This window comes from Oncorhynchus mykiss, chromosome 17 (assembly GCF_057628025.1).
Source record: "Oncorhynchus mykiss isolate SJ-2025 chromosome 17, ASM5762802v1, whole genome shotgun sequence".
In the NCBI taxonomy this organism is placed as follows: Eukaryota; Metazoa; Chordata; class Actinopteri; order Salmoniformes; family Salmonidae; genus Oncorhynchus; species Oncorhynchus mykiss.
The window spans coordinates 7,002,685-7,020,271 of record NC_143038.1 but is presented as its reverse complement, the minus strand read 5'-3'; the positions used below and the strand labels follow the sequence as shown (position 1 = coordinate 7,020,271).

The window sequence follows — 17,587 nt, the reverse complement described above, 5'->3', positions numbered from 1 at the left end:
TGGTGTGGCCACCAGCTGCATTAAGTACTGCAGTGCATCTCCTCCTCATGGACTGCACCAGATTTGGCAGTTCTTGCTGTGAGATGTTACCCCACTCTTCCACCAAGGCATCTGCAAGTTTCCGGACATTTCTGTGGTGAATGGCCCTTGCCCTCACCCTCTGATCCAACAGGTCCCAGACGTGCGCAATGGGATTGAGATCCCGGCTCTTCGCTGGCCATGGCAGAACACTGACATTCCTGTCTTGCAGAAAATCACGCACAGAACAAGCAGTATGGCTGGTGGCATTGTCATGCTGGAGGGTCATGTCAGGATGAGCCTGCAGGAAGGGTACCACATGAGGGAGGAGGATGTCTTCCCTGTAACGCACAGTGTTGAGATTGCCTGCAATGACCACAAGCTCAGTCCGATGATGCTGTGACACACCGCCCCAGACCATGACAAACCCTCCACCTCCAAATCGATCTCGCTCCAGAGTACAGGCCTCGGTGTAACACTTTCTTTTTTTGCTGAGTTTAGCTAGCTGCATTCGCTAGCTAAGTGAAAGTGGAAAAAAATACAACAAAATATAGCTCTCTCTTGCTGCTTCATTTTGAAATAAATGAATTTGTTAAACTGTTCAACTATTGTCCTTTTCTTTGAGTCAACTACTCACCACATTTTATGCACTGCAGTGTTAGCTGTAGCTTATGCTTTCAATTCTAGTTTAATTCTCTGATCCTTTGATTGATTGGGTGGACACCAAGTCGGTTCATGCTGCAAGAGCTCTGATATGTTGGCGGACGTCCTCCGGAAGTTGTCATAATTAATGTGTAAGTCTATGGAAGTCGTTGTACCCAGAGGAGGACGGAAACTAGCTGTCCGCCGAGTCCATCATGGTGCTACCCTACAGAGGGGTGCTGTTGAGGCTGCTGTAGACCTTCATTGCAAAACAGTATTTTAATAAATGTTTTAATAAATTATTTGTTGATGTGAAAATATAAAAAATTTTCTTAAAAGGATAACTGTTTTAATGTTTCACTATTTTAAATGATATTTACTGAGTAGGATGGTCCTCCCCTTCCTCCTCTGAGGAGCCTTCACAGCATGGATTACCAAAATATATACCATTTAAATAAGTTATCTTTAGCCAACACTGATTCAAACTAAGCCTCATTCGCAAGCCAACAATAATATTTCCCAGTCTTCCAGGACCAGCTCCCTCCATGGCTAGCTCTGATTATATTTCTGTCTGCTCTCATTCAGATCATGCTTCTGACTGACCCGGAGGTGGAAAGCAGCCTGCTGATCAGCTCCGATGAGGGAGCCACCTATCAGAAGTACCGCCTCAGCTTCTACATCCTCAGCCTTCTCTTCCACCCCGAGCAGGAGGACTGGATCCTTGCCTACAGCCATGACCAGAAGGTAAGAGGAGAGGGAGGAGAGAGAACTGACTGACACACACACCCACTCAGAGATCACTTAACTACTGTATCTGGTAGCTAGCTATAGTCTCTTTTTGTCATCAGAGGCTTTCTGTCTTTCATCTGTTTTGCCCTCTGTCAGACATCAAAACAAGACGAGCTGTTATGATTTTTTCCCCTTTTTTTTCTTTGTGTCAAATCGACAATTGGCAACCCATCCCTTATGGGATTAATTGACAAACAAACAAACATTATAATAATTCACTATGGTAAGTAAATGACCATTCTTCTGAGTCAGGCGGTGGGGTGATTGATGTGGTGTCGTCATTTAGGGACTATTTACTCTGCAGTTGAGTGAGGTGTGTTACCGTGGGGGAGGAGACGTGATTAGCATATCCAGTGGATTTAAATTTATGATTGCCCTCAATTTAGAAACAGATTTTTTTTTTAGGTTGATCGTCTAAACTCCAATATATTAAATCGTGTTCATAACTTACTCAACAATTTGCTTTTTTAAAATAAATTCAGTTTCTGTGGCTGAGACTAGAGCCATATACTCCATACATACAGTTGAAGTCAGAGATTTACATACACTTAGGTTGGAGTCATTAAAACTCGTGTTTCAACCATTCCACAAATTTCTTGTTAACAAACTATAGTTTTTACAAGTCAGTTAGGACATCTACTTTGTGCATGACACAAGTACTTTTCCCAACAATTGTTTACAGACAGATTATTTCACTTTTAATTCACTGTATCACAATTCCAGTGGGTCAAAAGTTTACATACACTAAGTTGACTGTGCCTTTAAACAGCTTGGACATTTCAAGGAAATTATGTCATAGCTTTAGAAGCTTCTGATAGGCTAATTGACATAATTTGATGTCAGTATCACCTGTGGATGTATTTCAAGGCCTACCTTCAAACTCAGTGCCTCTTTGCTTGACATCATGGGAATATCAAAAGAAATCAGCCTAGACCTCAGAAAATAAATTGTAGACCTCCATAAGTCTGGTTCATCCTTGGGAGCAATTTCCAAATGCCTGAAGGTACCACGTTCATCTGTACAAACAATAGTACGTGAGTATAAACACCATGGGACCACGCAGCCGCCATACCTCTCAGGAAGGAGACACGTTCTGTCTCCCAAGAGATGAACGTACTTTGATGCAAAAAGTGCATATCAATCCCAGAACAACAGCAAAGGACCTGGTACAGATGCTGGAGGAAACTGGTACAGAAATATCTATATCCACAGTAAAAAACTAGTCCTATATCGACATGACCTGAAAGGCCCCTCAGCAAGGAAGAAGCCACTGCTCCAAAACCGCCAGACTACGGTTTGCACATGGGGACAAAAATCATACTTTTTGGAGAAATGTCCTCTGGTCTGATGAAACAAAAATAGAACTGTTTGGCCATAATGACCATCGCTATGTTTGGAGGAAGAAGGGGGATGCCTGTAAGTCGAAGAAACCATCCCAACCGTGAAGCACAGGGGTGGCAGTATCATGTTGTGGGGGTGCTTTGCTGCAGGAGGGACTGGTGCACTTCACAAAATAGATGGCAAAAATAGATGGCATCATGAGGAGGATAAGTATGTGGATATATTGAAGCAACATCTCAAGACAACAGTCTGGAAGTTATAGCTTGGTCGCAAATGGGTCTTCCAAATGGACAATGACCCCAATTATACTTCCAAAGTTGTGGCAAAGGGGAATTTTTACTAGGATTAAATGTCAGGAATTGTGAAAAACTCAGTTTAAATGTATTTGGCTAAGGTGTATGTAAACTTCCGACTTCAACTGTAGGGCCATATTCTCAATCTACTACATATTGCTGTATATGAAGCCATACTCCAAATATAGTGCCATACCGTACACTCAATATTCCCCATATATAGTACCATACACTCAATATACTCCACATTCTTCATAGAGTCCTACTGTATATGTGGCTCAGGTGGCCCTACATGAGGATTTTCCGGTGCTGTTTGGGGACTTTAGAGGACGAATCCCTAAGTCCCTTAAGCTCCTCATCCATTAAATGTAGGCCCGGCATCCCTTCCAATAACTTTAGGGGAAAGCAAAACCAACAGAGGTGAACCCCGATAAACAGTCATAAGCACCTTCACAAAGGTTAAACGTGTATTATATACCCTTAGACCGAGGGTTTGACTAATTCCTTTTCACCATGACTCAGGGATTTGATATCCCCTACTGTATTTTCGGGCAAGGCATCAAAGGTATAAAAAAAGTGGCGATTAATCATCAACATTCTAGTCCAAGGGAATGAAGTGTTTTAAGAATAAATAAAAAAACGTCTAATATATGAGACGCTGTCTGGTGGTAATTACCGATGAACTACTGAGGCGAGAGATGGTAATATGTAAAATATATATTCCAGACCTGCGATTTATAGCAATTTTGAGAATGACCAAAACCATTAATGAAATGCCTTGCTTGCAGCCAGAGCAATTTGGGCCTGATGTTTTACATCTGATAAATAATGAGTGTTTCTCTTCTTTTTCCTGAGGAGGTACACACACACAAGTGTACCTTGGGAGGTGTTTGGCTGTAGTTATAAGATGCACCTGGCCATGCATATACACTGAGTGTACAAAACATTAAGAATATCTTCCTAATATTGAGTTGAAGCAAACCCCGGCCCCCTCCCACTTTGGTCCTCAGAACAGCCTCAATTTGTCAGGGCATGGACTCTACAAGGTGTCGAAATCGTTCTACAGGGATGCTGGCCCATGTTGACACCAATGTTTCCCACGGTTGTCAAGTTGGCTGGATGTCCTTTGAGTGATGGACCATTCTTACTACACACAGGAAACTGTTGAGCATGAAAAACCCAGCAGCGTTGCCTTTCTTGACACAAACCGGTGCGCCTGGCAGCTATGACCAAACCCCGTTCAAGGGGTGGCAGGGTAGCCTAGTGGTTAGAGCGTTAGACTAGTAACCGGAGGGTTGCAAGTTCAAATCCCTGAGCTGACAAGGTACAAATCTGTCGTTCTGCACCTGAACAGGCAGTTAACCCACTGTTACTAGGCCGTCATTGAAAATAGGAATTTGTTCTTAACTGACTTGCCTAGTTCGTCCATTCACCCTCTGAATGGCACTTTTACAAGATCCATGTCTCAATTGCCTCATAGCTTAAAATCCTTCTTTACCCTGTCTCCTCTGCTTCATCTATTCTGATTGAAGTGGATTTAACAAGTTACATCAAAAATGGGTCATAGCTTTCACCTGGTCAGTCTGTCATGGAAAGAGCAGGTGTTCATAATGTTTTGTACACTGTGTATACAGCATACAGGTTTAATATATGTGCGCCCTCTCATTCTCTCTCAATCTTTCCCTCTTCCTTTCTTTTAAACTCAATCGCTCACTCTCTCCTTACCTACCCCCCCCTCTCTACTTACCTGATTACCCAGACTCCTTGCTCCAGATAAATGCTACGCCACGCCCACGAGCATTAGTTAATTCTCCGCAATAAGTCTGAATACGAGTACCTCCCCCGACGAATGCAAACGAATACTAACCATTTTGATTGGTCCCAGAAACCTATGGGTTGGGCCAGAGCCAGAACACACGTGGGTAAAGCAGTGGGTTTGAATACTGGCTTTGATAACCTGATTGGTTAGAAAAGATCCAATCACTGATGACATTGTTATGTACAACACCCCTCATTTTGACATCACGGCAAATGGCTTCAATGATGGCAGTCTTAGACGAGCAGTGGAATAATTATGTTTGAGTCGTCAGGCAACCTCTCTACTGCCCTCCATTCCTTCCTCACTCCCTCTCCCCTACTCCTGTCTTTCCCCTTTCCTTAATTTCTCTTGCAGTGGGCCCTTAGAGCTATTTCTCCTCATTATTTGCATGTCCTAGATTGAGGGACTTCTAGAACACACACACACACAGACACAGAGAGAGATCACTTAACTACTGTATTTCGTAGCTAGCTACTTTCTCTTTTGTCATCAGAGGCTTTCCTGTCTTCTGTCGGTTTTGCCCTCTGTCAGACATCAAAACAAGGTGAGCTGTTATGAGTCAGGGGGAGGGTGAGAGTGAGGGGTGAGGAAGCATCAGTTGGACTATTTCCTCTGCCGGTGATTGAGTGGCGTAACCATGGCGAGAGGCTATTGTCTGACTCATTACTCATATTCAGATATGACAAAGAGAGAGAGAGAGAGAGATTAGACGAGTTAAGAGACTTGACTGGTGTCTATGGATGTAAGCTAAAAGTAGGCCTGAATGTAGCCCTGAACTTTCCTGAAAGCGTGTAGCATTCACACGAAGTGGGTTGATTGTTGACATAACGACACTAGACTGTGTAATATGTTTAAGTTCAACTGAGTGGCGAAGTCAATTAGTCATAACTTGCTCAAACTGATTTGCTCAAACTTTTTTGCTCATACTTGAATAAATTCAGTTGTTGTGGCTGAGACCAAAGCCGTATATAGAACCATGTACTCCACATACAGTGCATTCAGAATGTATTCAGGCTCCTTGACTTTTTCCACATTTTGTTACATTACAGCCTTATTCTAAAATTGATTAAATCGTTTTTTTTTTAGCTTTGTCATTATGGGGTATTGTGTATAGATTGATTGAGGGGAAAAAATGTTTGTATCCATTTTAGAATAACGTTGTAACATGACAAAATGTGGAAAAGGGGAAAGGGTCCGAATACTTTCCAAATGCACTGTATAGTGCCATGCACTCAACATACTTCATATATTTCATAGAGTCCTACAGATGGCCCTACATGAGGACTTTATTTTGCTGTATGGGGACTTTTGAGGACCAATACCGAATTCCCTTAAAAGGAATCTTCACAATTTTTAAACGTCAAATTCATCATCTCCAGCACCACCCCCAACAGCAACATGTTTGACAAATGTTTTGTAGTAAAAAAAATATATAAAAGGAAGATGTGCATCGTGTGAAGGCATTGCCAACTAATTGCCTACTAATTATCTACTATTTGGTTGATGTCCTTGGAAAGACTAATCTTTCTCTATTGTTTTTACTACAACAGATAGGAACGTGCCATTTTCACATATGTTAATGTTGGGGTGGTGCTGGAGATGATGAATAGGAAGTAGATTTCCCTTTAAACTCCTCGTCCATTAAATGTAGGCCCGGCATTCCTTCCAATAACTTGCTGAGAAAGCAAAACCAACAGCGGTGAACCCCGATAAACAGTCATAAGCACCTTTACAAAGGTTAAACGTGCATTGTGTACCCTTAGACCAATGGTTTGACTAATACCTTTTCTCCATGACTCAGGGATTAGATATCCCCATTTAGACCTGATGAATCAGACAAACATAAACATTGTGCTTATAATTGATTGATATTAATTGAGTCTAAGGGAATGAAGTGCATATTTTTACCGAATGAATAATAATCTAATATATGAGACACGTGTCTTGTGATGGTAACTGTCGGTGAACTACTGGGACAAGAGAGAAGGTAATTATGCAAAAGATATATTCCAGACCTGCGATATATAGCCATTTTGAGAATGACCATTACCATTAATAAAATGCCTTGCTTGCAGCCAGAGCCATTTGGGCCTAATACTTCCCATCTGATAAATAATAATAATACTGTTTCCAGGGGAGATGCTTATTGTACTTCGGGAGGTTTTTTGCAGCTGTTATAGGATGCACCTGTGTGTGTGTGTGTGTGCGTGTGTGTGTGTGTGTGTGTATATATGTGTGTGTGTGTGTGTGTGTATATATGTGTGTGTGTGTGTATATATGTGTGTGTGTGTGTGTATATATGTGTGTGTATATATATGTGTGTGTGTATGTGTATATATGTGTGTGTGTGTGTGTATGTGTATGCTAGGCTCTATACACCCTCACCCTCCACTTTCTTAACTTTTCTCTTTATCTCTGCCTTTCTCTCTCTGTCTATTTTAATCTCACTCTCTCTCCTTCTCGCCCTCTAAATCTCAATCTCTCACACTCTCCCCTCGTCTCCCTCCCTCCCTTTCTCTCCTGCTCCCGTCTTTCCCCTTCTCTTTATTTACTCTCTACGGTGCCTTGGAGCTATTCCTCCTTGGCATTTCCTAGATTGAGGAACTGGCTCTCTAGCCAGTCCGTATTTCAATGTACAAATCCCTCTCACTCTCCCTCATCTCCGACTTGCCTGACTAAGTGTTAACACACTAGTGTCTCAAATGGCACCCTATTCCCTATATGATGCACTACGTTTGACCAGATCCATATGGGCCTTGGTTAAAATGATTGCACTAACTAGGGAATAGGGTGCAATTTGAGAGACAACCTCACTGTGGGGGTTAGCTAATTAGCCAGAGTGATTTCCTGCCTCTCTACCACTACTTCTTGCATCTGTTTAATTCAACTCTGTTCCTTATGAAAGTCATAGCTCAGTTCAAATAGCACTATTCACATTTTCCACTGCCATGTATTGACATAGAAATATATTGGCCATGTTCTGTGGCCAGAATAGCATATGCCACATAGGCAGATATTTGATATGGCACATATGGTATGGAAGGAACAGACTGTATAGTACATGCAGTACAGTACAAGCATAGTAATATGTTCAACGTGATCTAATGTTAAGGAATGGTTAATGATGTTACAAATGGTGTTAGTATGTGTTGTGGACTGAAGACCGTAGTGGTTGGCCTTCACTGGTGTTCTTTGAAGACCATTGTGTAAAGACCTTGTTACAAACCTTAAGTAATGGAACATCATTTCAGTACAGTTCAAATGCCTGCAATTCACCTTGGCTTTAATAGTGGTTTCGGATTAGTTTAATTAAATATGATTATCAATTGAATAACAAGAATTGTCAAGGGGATTATTTGAATGAAAATGTGCTGATATTGAGGTCTGTTAACTGAGGCCTTGACTTCACCCTTCAGGAAAGAGTAAATAACTACATTTAAACAAATATAAACAAACAGTATCACCATTCAGTCGGCCGTTAATAAATTACTGTTTGCATGTTATGCTTGATCGCTCACATTTAAAATGGAAAAAGTCCACAAACTAAAACAATTAAATAAAGTCTTACGCCTCGTTGACTTCTCCGCTGTAATCAGTAAACTAATACATAATTTGGCTTAGCTGTCGCAGCTGTTTTTGTAAAAAAAAAAAGGAAAAAAAAGTACCACATCCAAACTTTCACAACTTGACCATTCTCACAAGGTTTGCGCCTCATTGGCTGGACAGCAGTAAACAAATTAAGCTAAAAAACAACAAACAAAACAAAGCCCGATATTGACATTATTCATGTAAATACCTTGGATAGTTCACAGTAACCAGTTAGTAAGAAAAAAATACTGATAGTGAAAAAAGAAGCAAACAAAAGGCATTTATTCCATGTCTATTCAGGATATTCAATTGTACCATGCTTCCTTCCCCAAATAAGCTTTCCTGCTTCTTGAAAGAATCCCCCCTCAGCTCATACCATCTACGATAGAGACTGTGGTGCGTGTGCGTGTGTGTGTGTGTGTGTGCGCGCGTGTGTGTGTGTGTGTGAGAACCATCTCTGTGTAGCAGCTCTCAGTAGTGATTGGGATAACTCAGCAAGCTACCGAAGTGCTGACTAGCGAAACAATGCTCACATTGAGACCACCGGCTGTGCCACGGCTCCCCTGCTAGGCTCCCCACCACACACACACACAAATCCATCAGCCCACCCGCTGATCTCTAGCCTTGTTAGGAGTATGTAGCCATATCTCCAGCACGATGACACCCTCACCATACCACAATCCATTTTACAGCTTCATATTTAACCTGGGAATGTGTGTGGGGTTTTCACATGGAAGGAATGTGTGGAGAATTGACAGATCGTGTCCTCAGCTTCAGCCCTGTTCTGGTGATTCTTCTGAGGCACATTTTTGTTGCCCCCTTGTGCCATGTAGGTAACATAGCTTCTCAAGAATGTAAATGAACTTGAGAGCAATTTATCCTACGGAGGTATAAGTAAACATTATTTGTGAAGTGAACAGGACAAATTATATAACGAGTTATGCTCATATTGTATCACATTGACTGTAATGGGAAAATACTAAACTATTTGAATTAAAGTCAACTACCTGGACTTTTAGGGTTTGTGTTGAATGTTTATTTTACAGTATTCATTTAATCTGTCTTGTCTGACTGAATACAGTATGTAAGTCCCACCGGCTTTCTCCCCACAGCTGTACAGCTCGGTGGAGTTTGGAAGGAGGTGGCAACTTGTCCATGAGAGGGTGGCCCCCAATCGATTCTACTGGTAAGCACAGCAACCTATAACCTTCTTCCCGACTTTCCTAATGTCGAGACTAACAATACATTGAAATCTTTTTTTGGTCTTTCCACATTCTAAATGGAAGGAGATATGCCAGAGTGAATCCTCTTCTTTGCATTACAATTATTGATGTGTCTGCGCCTGTTCTCTCTCAACATGAGATAGTAAGGTACTGACAATCCAAAGAGGTTCAGACTTCTAACGAATGCAGCGGCCCATTAGGGCTTGTTACTGAACTCACTGTGCTGAATGGTTCAGCATTTGGAATGCGGCTAACGACGTGGTCTTCGTTTGGTCGAGTGTGGCTAGTGAACAAGGGAATGTGAACAGACAGAGTAGTCAACACACGAGTTGGATTTTGGATGGAGTTTTGTGATTTCAGTCAGACCTGTTGGAGCTCTGGAGGGTCCTGTTCAATGTTATTCCTAAAGCAAGGTTATATCCAAGGTTTTGGAGTTACGTTTGGAATGTTAATTTGGATTTGGATATGCATGAATTACTTTGTACAATTTAATGCTGCGAAAATATATTTATTATTCTTTTTTATGAACTTCTCCGTCATGGGATACAGCAGTCCTTGATAATACTTGATAAAAAGAGCATTGTAGTTTGATTTAGATCTTCTGTTTGTACCATATAGCCCTAAGTCTTTCGAAAGCATGACCTTACTTAACCGTGTCAGTCAAATCCACCCCATTAGAATGCTCTCGTCTTCTATCTATATTCTGCCGGGATTTGATCTTCCTTCTACTGTTTTGTTTCTTGTTCTCCTCCTCTGTTCTCCATCTGTTCTACTTCGTAGCTGGTCCCACGTCTGCCAGACACGAACTGTCAAATCCAGTCATTTTTAACACAACTGGCTTAAGTCAGATGTATATAAAAAAAGCTTTTGTTGAGTAAATCCGTGCGAAACTGTCGGGGGTAACAAGCTCAGCAGTTCTGGGAGGAGGATGCCTAGAGGGTTTGCTTCTGCACTCCTTGAGTGAGTGAGATGTATTTTTAGAACTGTGTGAACCCTGTTAATAAGGTTTTGGGAAACTTCCTTTCTGAATCAGACCATTGTAGTTGAAAAGAAAAGGCACAGTCGTGAGCAGGTTAACATGTTTCGTCATGAATCTTGTTCTAGAGGCAGCTTTGTAGAGTGTCCGCTAGCACAGCCACAAATTCATAAAATCTGATTTTAAACCTAACCTTAACCACACTGCTAACCCTTATGCCTAACCCTAACATTAAATTAGACCAAAGAGCTAATGCATTTTTACAATATAGGCAATTTTGACTTTGCAGCTGACCCATCAAGTGGAAATCGCTCAGTTCTGACTCGAGGACAGGACTCGTCCCAAAAAACGTCAACCTGCCAGTCGTGTGCAGATTTTCATCTAGAATCTGGATCACATGTATAGATCACATCCTCTCTGAGTTTTTTTATGTGAGGCAAGAGCTCCATCTCATGACAATCCTTCTCCTAATTTGTACCACTAGTCTCAAGGGAGACAACATCACAGCTAATGAAACGTAAAATCATTATTACTGCCCCCTTGCATCTTCTCACATTGTAGATGCTGTAGGTTCAAAATCACCCTCTAGTACAGTCTGTGACTTGAAATAGGTGAGCTTAAAGAATGGTTGTTCATCCTTAGTTTTTAAACTGAAGAGCGAATGAGGAAGATGGAGAGGGAGAACTAGAGATGATGCGTTTTATTGCCAATACTGATAAACTGCCATAATTAAGATCGGGGGGTGGGCTCTGTGCGTGATATCCTTTCCCTTTGTGTGCTGTCTCCTTTGCTCTATGACGATATCCCTCTGATTTCCTTTTAGTAAATATTTAAGGCCTGTAATGATTTTGTGTAGCTGTATCGTGTCTGCAGGTGTTCTGAGCAAGCAAATCAATTACTTTCCCTCTTACTAATGATGTCAGGATGTGTTCCCCATCAATCTGTCAGGAAAGTAAGGGCAGTTTCGTAAGGTTTTGCCTTGAACACGGAAACATCACACACAACACCTGAGGTAGTTTTTCCTTTTTACCTCAATGTACAACCTTCTGAGGTGTTCCACAGGGGTATAGCCAGGGGCCCTTGAAGTTTCTGTCAATTGTCATTTCCCCTAAGTGTTCTGAATTTATCTGACAAGCAATGTCCAGTTATAAGAAGGTAAGTATAGGCTCGGTAGCATCAGTGATATCCTTCTGTCTAAAGAATAGTGATGTACCTGAAAGAAATGTGTCTTTTCCCTCGCAGGTCAAAAACGGGTTTAGACAAAGAACCGGGCTTAATTCACCTGGAAACCATCATCTCTGAAGGACGTGAGTAATTCAATTTTCAGAGTTCCTGCTCTGTTCCTCAGTTTTCTGCTTCTCTACTGTACCATGGGCCTTGAACTAAAGTGGAAAGGGATTGAGAGGATATGAAGGGCAATGGGCCACACGATTTAAAGGCGTGGGGGACACACAATGACAATTGAGAAAAGTAATGCATATATTAGAATGCCTTTAAAAGTGATCCCGATGCTCAACATTCTGAATGTCAATGGAATGGATGGAAACCCAATGGCCACCTGTCCATGGTTTGGCAGAACAGAATTCATTTGAATGGATCTACCTGATACAGTGACTCAATATGCATGATACAATACCAATTCACAGTTGATGTTTTTATATTCTCATGAACATGTTATAGTTACCATGTATCCTAACGTCAAAAGGTTGAGACCGATATGGAGGTAACACATGACATACACAGCTCATAGTTAATCTACGCCATTGTACTGGGGATACATCTCTCAAAACTCAAGGGGTATTCTCCCCAGTCCTCAACTAACTCAATAGACAAAAATAGAAACTCCCCTCTAATCCCTGACAGAAAGCAAAAAAAACATCCTTTTGGCTGGAGTGGCAGAATCACCCCCAGTTAGCAGCCGCCGCAGATACAGACACCCTTGTGACAGCGCAAGCCTTGCCCCTGTATGGCCATCACCATTGATCACGCGGCTCACTGTGTAAACCAGACAACATAGTTAGCTGAAGCCTAACACACAGGGACAGCCAGTCCCACACCTCGCTCCCCACCTCACACCGCTGTTGAGGGGAAAGAAAGCAATTGGCCTCCCTGGTCCACCATCCACTTTCCCCTCGCTTTTTGCTCGCCACTTTATTGATGCAATTAATGTGAGACACCTGATGGAAGACGAGCTCGCGGTGAAGGCTGCCTGTCCCCCATTGGCTAATATGATCATTGGTTCAATGGCTGCGGGTTTCTTCTCTCCGTGTGTGCAGAGGCGTTGTACGTCACCTGCAAGCTGCAGAACTGCACCGAGGCCAATAAGGGCAAGCCGTTCCCTGGCTACATTGACCCCAATTCCCTTGTGGTGCAAGACGAGTATGTGTTTGTCCAGGTAGGTAATTGCCCATATGTGACGTGAACCAGATCAGAGGTGTGTGTGTGTGTGTGTGTGTGTGTGTGTGTGTGTGTGTGTAAGAGAACGTGTAGTAAGATTATCAGAAATGTTCAGAAAGATCATATTACTCTTAAGTGTTTATTTTAAGGCTATTATGTAATTTTGGGATTGGTGCGTTTTACTGATGAATGTGTTTTATTGATGTAATCCAAAGGTGTGTGTAAGAGAACATGTAATACATTTATTGGAAATGTATTATAACAATATATTAATCAGGGCTTTAGTATGTAGTATGCTTGATGGGTCGTATATCTTGAATGCATTTTTTTTCATTCAATGGTTTCATGACCTGCAGGTGTCAACTGGTGGGCGTCCAATCTACTACGTGTCAGCCAAGCGGGAAGTCTTCACACCCATGAAGCTACCCAAATACACCTTGCCTAAGGTATAACCCACAGACACACATGGTCACGCAAAGGTCGATCATTATTCCAGGATAGAAGCAGGGAGACAGAGTAGAGGGAACAGAAGCAGGGAGACAGAGTAGAGGGAACAGAAGCAGGGAGACAGAGTAGAGGGAACAGAAGCAGGGAGACAGAGTAGAGGGAACAGAAGTGTCTAGGACTCATGCCGGGAACAAACCGGGATCCCTGCTGTAGGAGGAAGTATATGGTTCCGGAAGCGAGAGTGTTACCCACTCGACCAGACTCCGGTCCAGTGGATATATATCTATGATTCAACCTACCTTTGCATCAAAAGAATAACCTCTATGGGAATTCAAACCTAAGCCATCATGAGACCAATACTGGAAACAACACAGGTAGCTTTCTATCCAGCATCTCTTTGTTATTTATGAGTGAACTGAGGCCAAAACCAACTGCCATTGTTTCTGGCATTGTTATTCAATGCAGCTATATGCCTGTGGTCTCTCTTGTGGCCTTCCCGCCTCTCCGTTGACAATTAAACATGTTTTATTCAATCAAGCCATGGGCCATCCTAATCGCTCTCGCTCGCTCTCTCTCTCTTTCTCTCTCCACACTGAGGTGTTGCAGGCGTAGCCAGAGGTAGATGAAATTCACTAGCGAGAACAGCTTGTGTCCCTCTGTGTTAGTGCGGGCCGACAAGCACACAATTCAAGTTAATAAGTATAATATCCTCCTCGCTGGCGTTACGTTTGTGAGAATGAGGTCTGATACTGATTTATTCTTATGATTAAACCCAGTGGGGGTGGGATGGTAAATTGGGTAGACGGAGGTTCTCGAAAGGCCACTGTAATACACCCGTTGACATATTACTATTAACAGGCGTTGATTGTGGGTACATGGAAATCAAAACCGATTCAAAGTGTCAATGTTTCAGGTTAATCAAGGGAGAGGTTAGATTAGTTTATAATTTGTTATTTTCTTGTGATTATGTGCTGGGTTTAATAGAATGCATTCTAAATGGGTAGATGCATGCACAAGTTGTCAGGGTTGGATGATCATCTCCATGGGGGAGCTACAGTAGTTAGAGATGGTATCGGGTCACTTCCACTACTATACTTCTGAAGCAGTAGATTGTTTTTCTGTTACCTTACTGGTGAAAAGGAGGGGCAAGTTGTACATTTTGAGAGTTACAGACCGCATCACCTCTGTAATTTGATAATTACATGGGGGATTTTCAAATTGGACGTTTGAGTCTGTGTTGCTTGATACTCTCTTCATTAAGTTGTTCATTCCAGTGTAATTTCACTGTAATTACTATTGTGTAATTATTTTATTGTGTAACTGAAATTACAGTCGGCCTGCATGACATTAATTAAACCTGATTGTTTCACCAATGCAATCTAATTGAAATGGTTAGCTACCAGCTAATTATTGAATTGTAATGAAACAAAATCGCTGTAAAAATGATTCATTTAAATGTTCATTTAACTCAGTGTACCAAACATTAAGAACACCTTCCTAATATTGAGTTGCTCTCAGAACAGCCTCAATTCGCCGTGGCATGGACTCCACAAGGTGTCGAAAGCATTTCCCAGGGATACTGGCCCATGTTGACGCCAATGATTCCCACCGTTGTTTCAAGTTGGCTGGATATCTTTTGGGTGGTGGACCATTCTTGATACACAAAGGAAACTGAGCGTGAAAAACTCTTGACACAAACCGGTGCGGCTGGCATCTACTACCATACCCCGTTCAAAGGCAAACATCTTTTCTATTTCCTATTCACCCTCAATATCACACATACACAACCCTTGTCTCCATTTTCTCAATGCTTATAAACCCTCTTTAACCTGTCTCCTCCCCTTCATATACACTGATTTGAAGTGGATTTAACAAGTGACATCAATAAGGGATCATAGTTTTCACCTGGTCAGTCTGTCATGGAAAGAGCAGGTGTTTCTAATGTTTTGAACACTCTGTGTATATTAGTCTGTAATTAATGACATGATACAGTATATATGCAACTTAATGTCAAATGTAACCCGCTGACGTTCTTTCTCTGCTAGGATCTGCATGTGATCAGTACAGATGAGAACCGGGTGGTTGCGGCGGTGCAGGAGTGGAACCAGAACGACACCTACAACCTGTACGTGTCAGAGACTGGAGGGGTCTTCTACACCCTGGCCCTGGAGAACGTAGTCAGCAGCATGGGGCACGAGGGCAATGTCATGATAGACCTGTATGAGGTAAATATACAACGTCATGATAGACCTGTACGAGGTAAATATACAACGTTATGATAGACCTGTACGAGGTAAATATACAACGTCATGATCAACCTGTATGAGGTATAATATACAACGTCATGATAGACCTTTGAGGTAAATATACAACGTCATGATAGACCTGTACGAGGTAAATATACAACGTCATGATAGACCTGTACGAGGTAAATATACAACGTCATGATAGACCTGTACGAGGTAAATATACAACGTCATGATAGACCTGTACGAGGTAAATATACAACGTCATGATCAACCTGTATGAGGTATAATATACACAACGTCATGATAGACCTGTACGAGGTAAATATACAACGTCATGATCAACCTGTATGAGGTATAATATACAACTCCATGATAGACCTTTGAGGTAAATATACAACATCATAATTGACCTGCGTGAGGTAAATACACAACGTCATGACAGACCTCCTGTACATGTACAAAGTAAATATACTGGAGATCAGGTAGATGTACCTGTTTGTGTGGGTAACACTGATGCCTGCAGCACCAATACGTCATCCTGGCTCTGCTTCTTCTCTGAATCTTCCTCCCTCTCTGTCTCTCTTCTCATCTCTACCGATCTCGGTCTCAATAAAATAAGAATACTGTGAATATGTATGTATGTATGTATGTATGTATGTATGTATGTATGTATGTATGTATGTATGTATGTATGTATGAAAAATAAAATATTTGTATATGTATACAGTGAATATACTGTAAACAAGGCAGGAGTGTGGTGAAGGAGCTTAATGTCATGATTGATCTGTAAATACACTGGAGAAAAGGTTAATACACATGCAGGTCGACAGTTTGGCATGTAATGTTAGAAACAGGGGTGGTTTGCACGAGAGTGTAGCCTTGAGATACCAATTGCCTTCATCGTTCCTGAGACCGTAAGTGAAATGTTGCCTCTGGAGCTATGCACTGGAACATCTATACCACTAGAGTATGTATATACAGTGCCTTGCGAAAGTATTTGGCCCCCTTGAACTTTGCGACCTTTTGCCACATTTCAGGCTTCAAACATAAAGATATAAAACTGTATTTTTTTGTGAAGAATCAACAACAAGTGGGACACAATCATGAAGTGGAACAATATTTATTGGATATTTCAAACTTTTTTAACAAATCAAAAACTGAAAAATTGTGCGTGCAAAATTATTCAGCCCCTTTACTTTCAGTGCAGCAAACTCTCTCCAGAAGTTCAGTGAGGATCTCTGAATGATCCAATGTTGACCTAAATGACTAATGATGATAAATACAATCCACCTGTGTGTAATCAAGTCTCCGTATAAATGCACCTGCACTGTGATAGTCTCAGAGGTCCGTTAAAAGCGCAGAGAGCATCATGAAGAACAAGGAACACACCAGGCAGGTCCGAGATACTGTTGTGAAGAAGTTTAAAGCCGGATTTGGATACAAAAAGATTTCCCAAGCTTTAAACATCCCAAGGAACACTGTGCAAGCGATAATATTGAAATGGAAGGAGTATCAGACCACTGCAAATCTACCAAGACCTGGCCGTCCCTCTAAACTTTCAGCTCATACAAGGAGAAGACTGATCAGAGATGCAGCCAAGAGGCCCATGATCACTCTGGATGAACTGCAGAGATCTACAGCTGAGGTGGGAGACTCTGTCCATAGGACAACAATCAGTCATATATTGCACAAATCTGGCCTTTATGGAAGAGTGGCAAGAAGAAAGCCATTTCTTAAAGATATCCATAAAAAGTGTCGGTTAAAGTTTGCCACAAGCCACCTGGGAGACACACCAAACATGTGGA

The 17,587-nt window shown here is 41.7% G+C and overlaps 1 protein-coding gene across 2 annotated transcripts in view; it reads left to right on the top strand.

The window, feature by feature from the left end:
- Nucleotides 1-17,587, top strand: part of LOC110493541 (VPS10 domain-containing receptor SorCS1) — a 153,998-nt gene that overhangs the window by 96,943 nt on the left and 39,468 nt on the right. For both annotated transcript variants that reach the window (XR_005036888.2, XM_036949462.2), the window contains exons 4-9: nt 1,246-1,404; nt 9,603-9,676; nt 11,932-11,996; nt 12,966-13,084; nt 13,443-13,532; nt 15,579-15,758. Coding sequence is in view for 1 of the 2 variants with exons in the window: in XM_036949462.2 (XP_036805357.2) it covers nt 1,246-1,404; nt 9,603-9,676; nt 11,932-11,996; nt 12,966-13,084; nt 13,443-13,532; nt 15,579-15,758 (687 nt within the window). In the remaining variant the exon portion in view is untranslated. The remainder of the gene's footprint in view (nt 1-1,245; nt 1,405-9,602; nt 9,677-11,931; nt 11,997-12,965; nt 13,085-13,442; nt 13,533-15,578; nt 15,759-17,587) is intronic.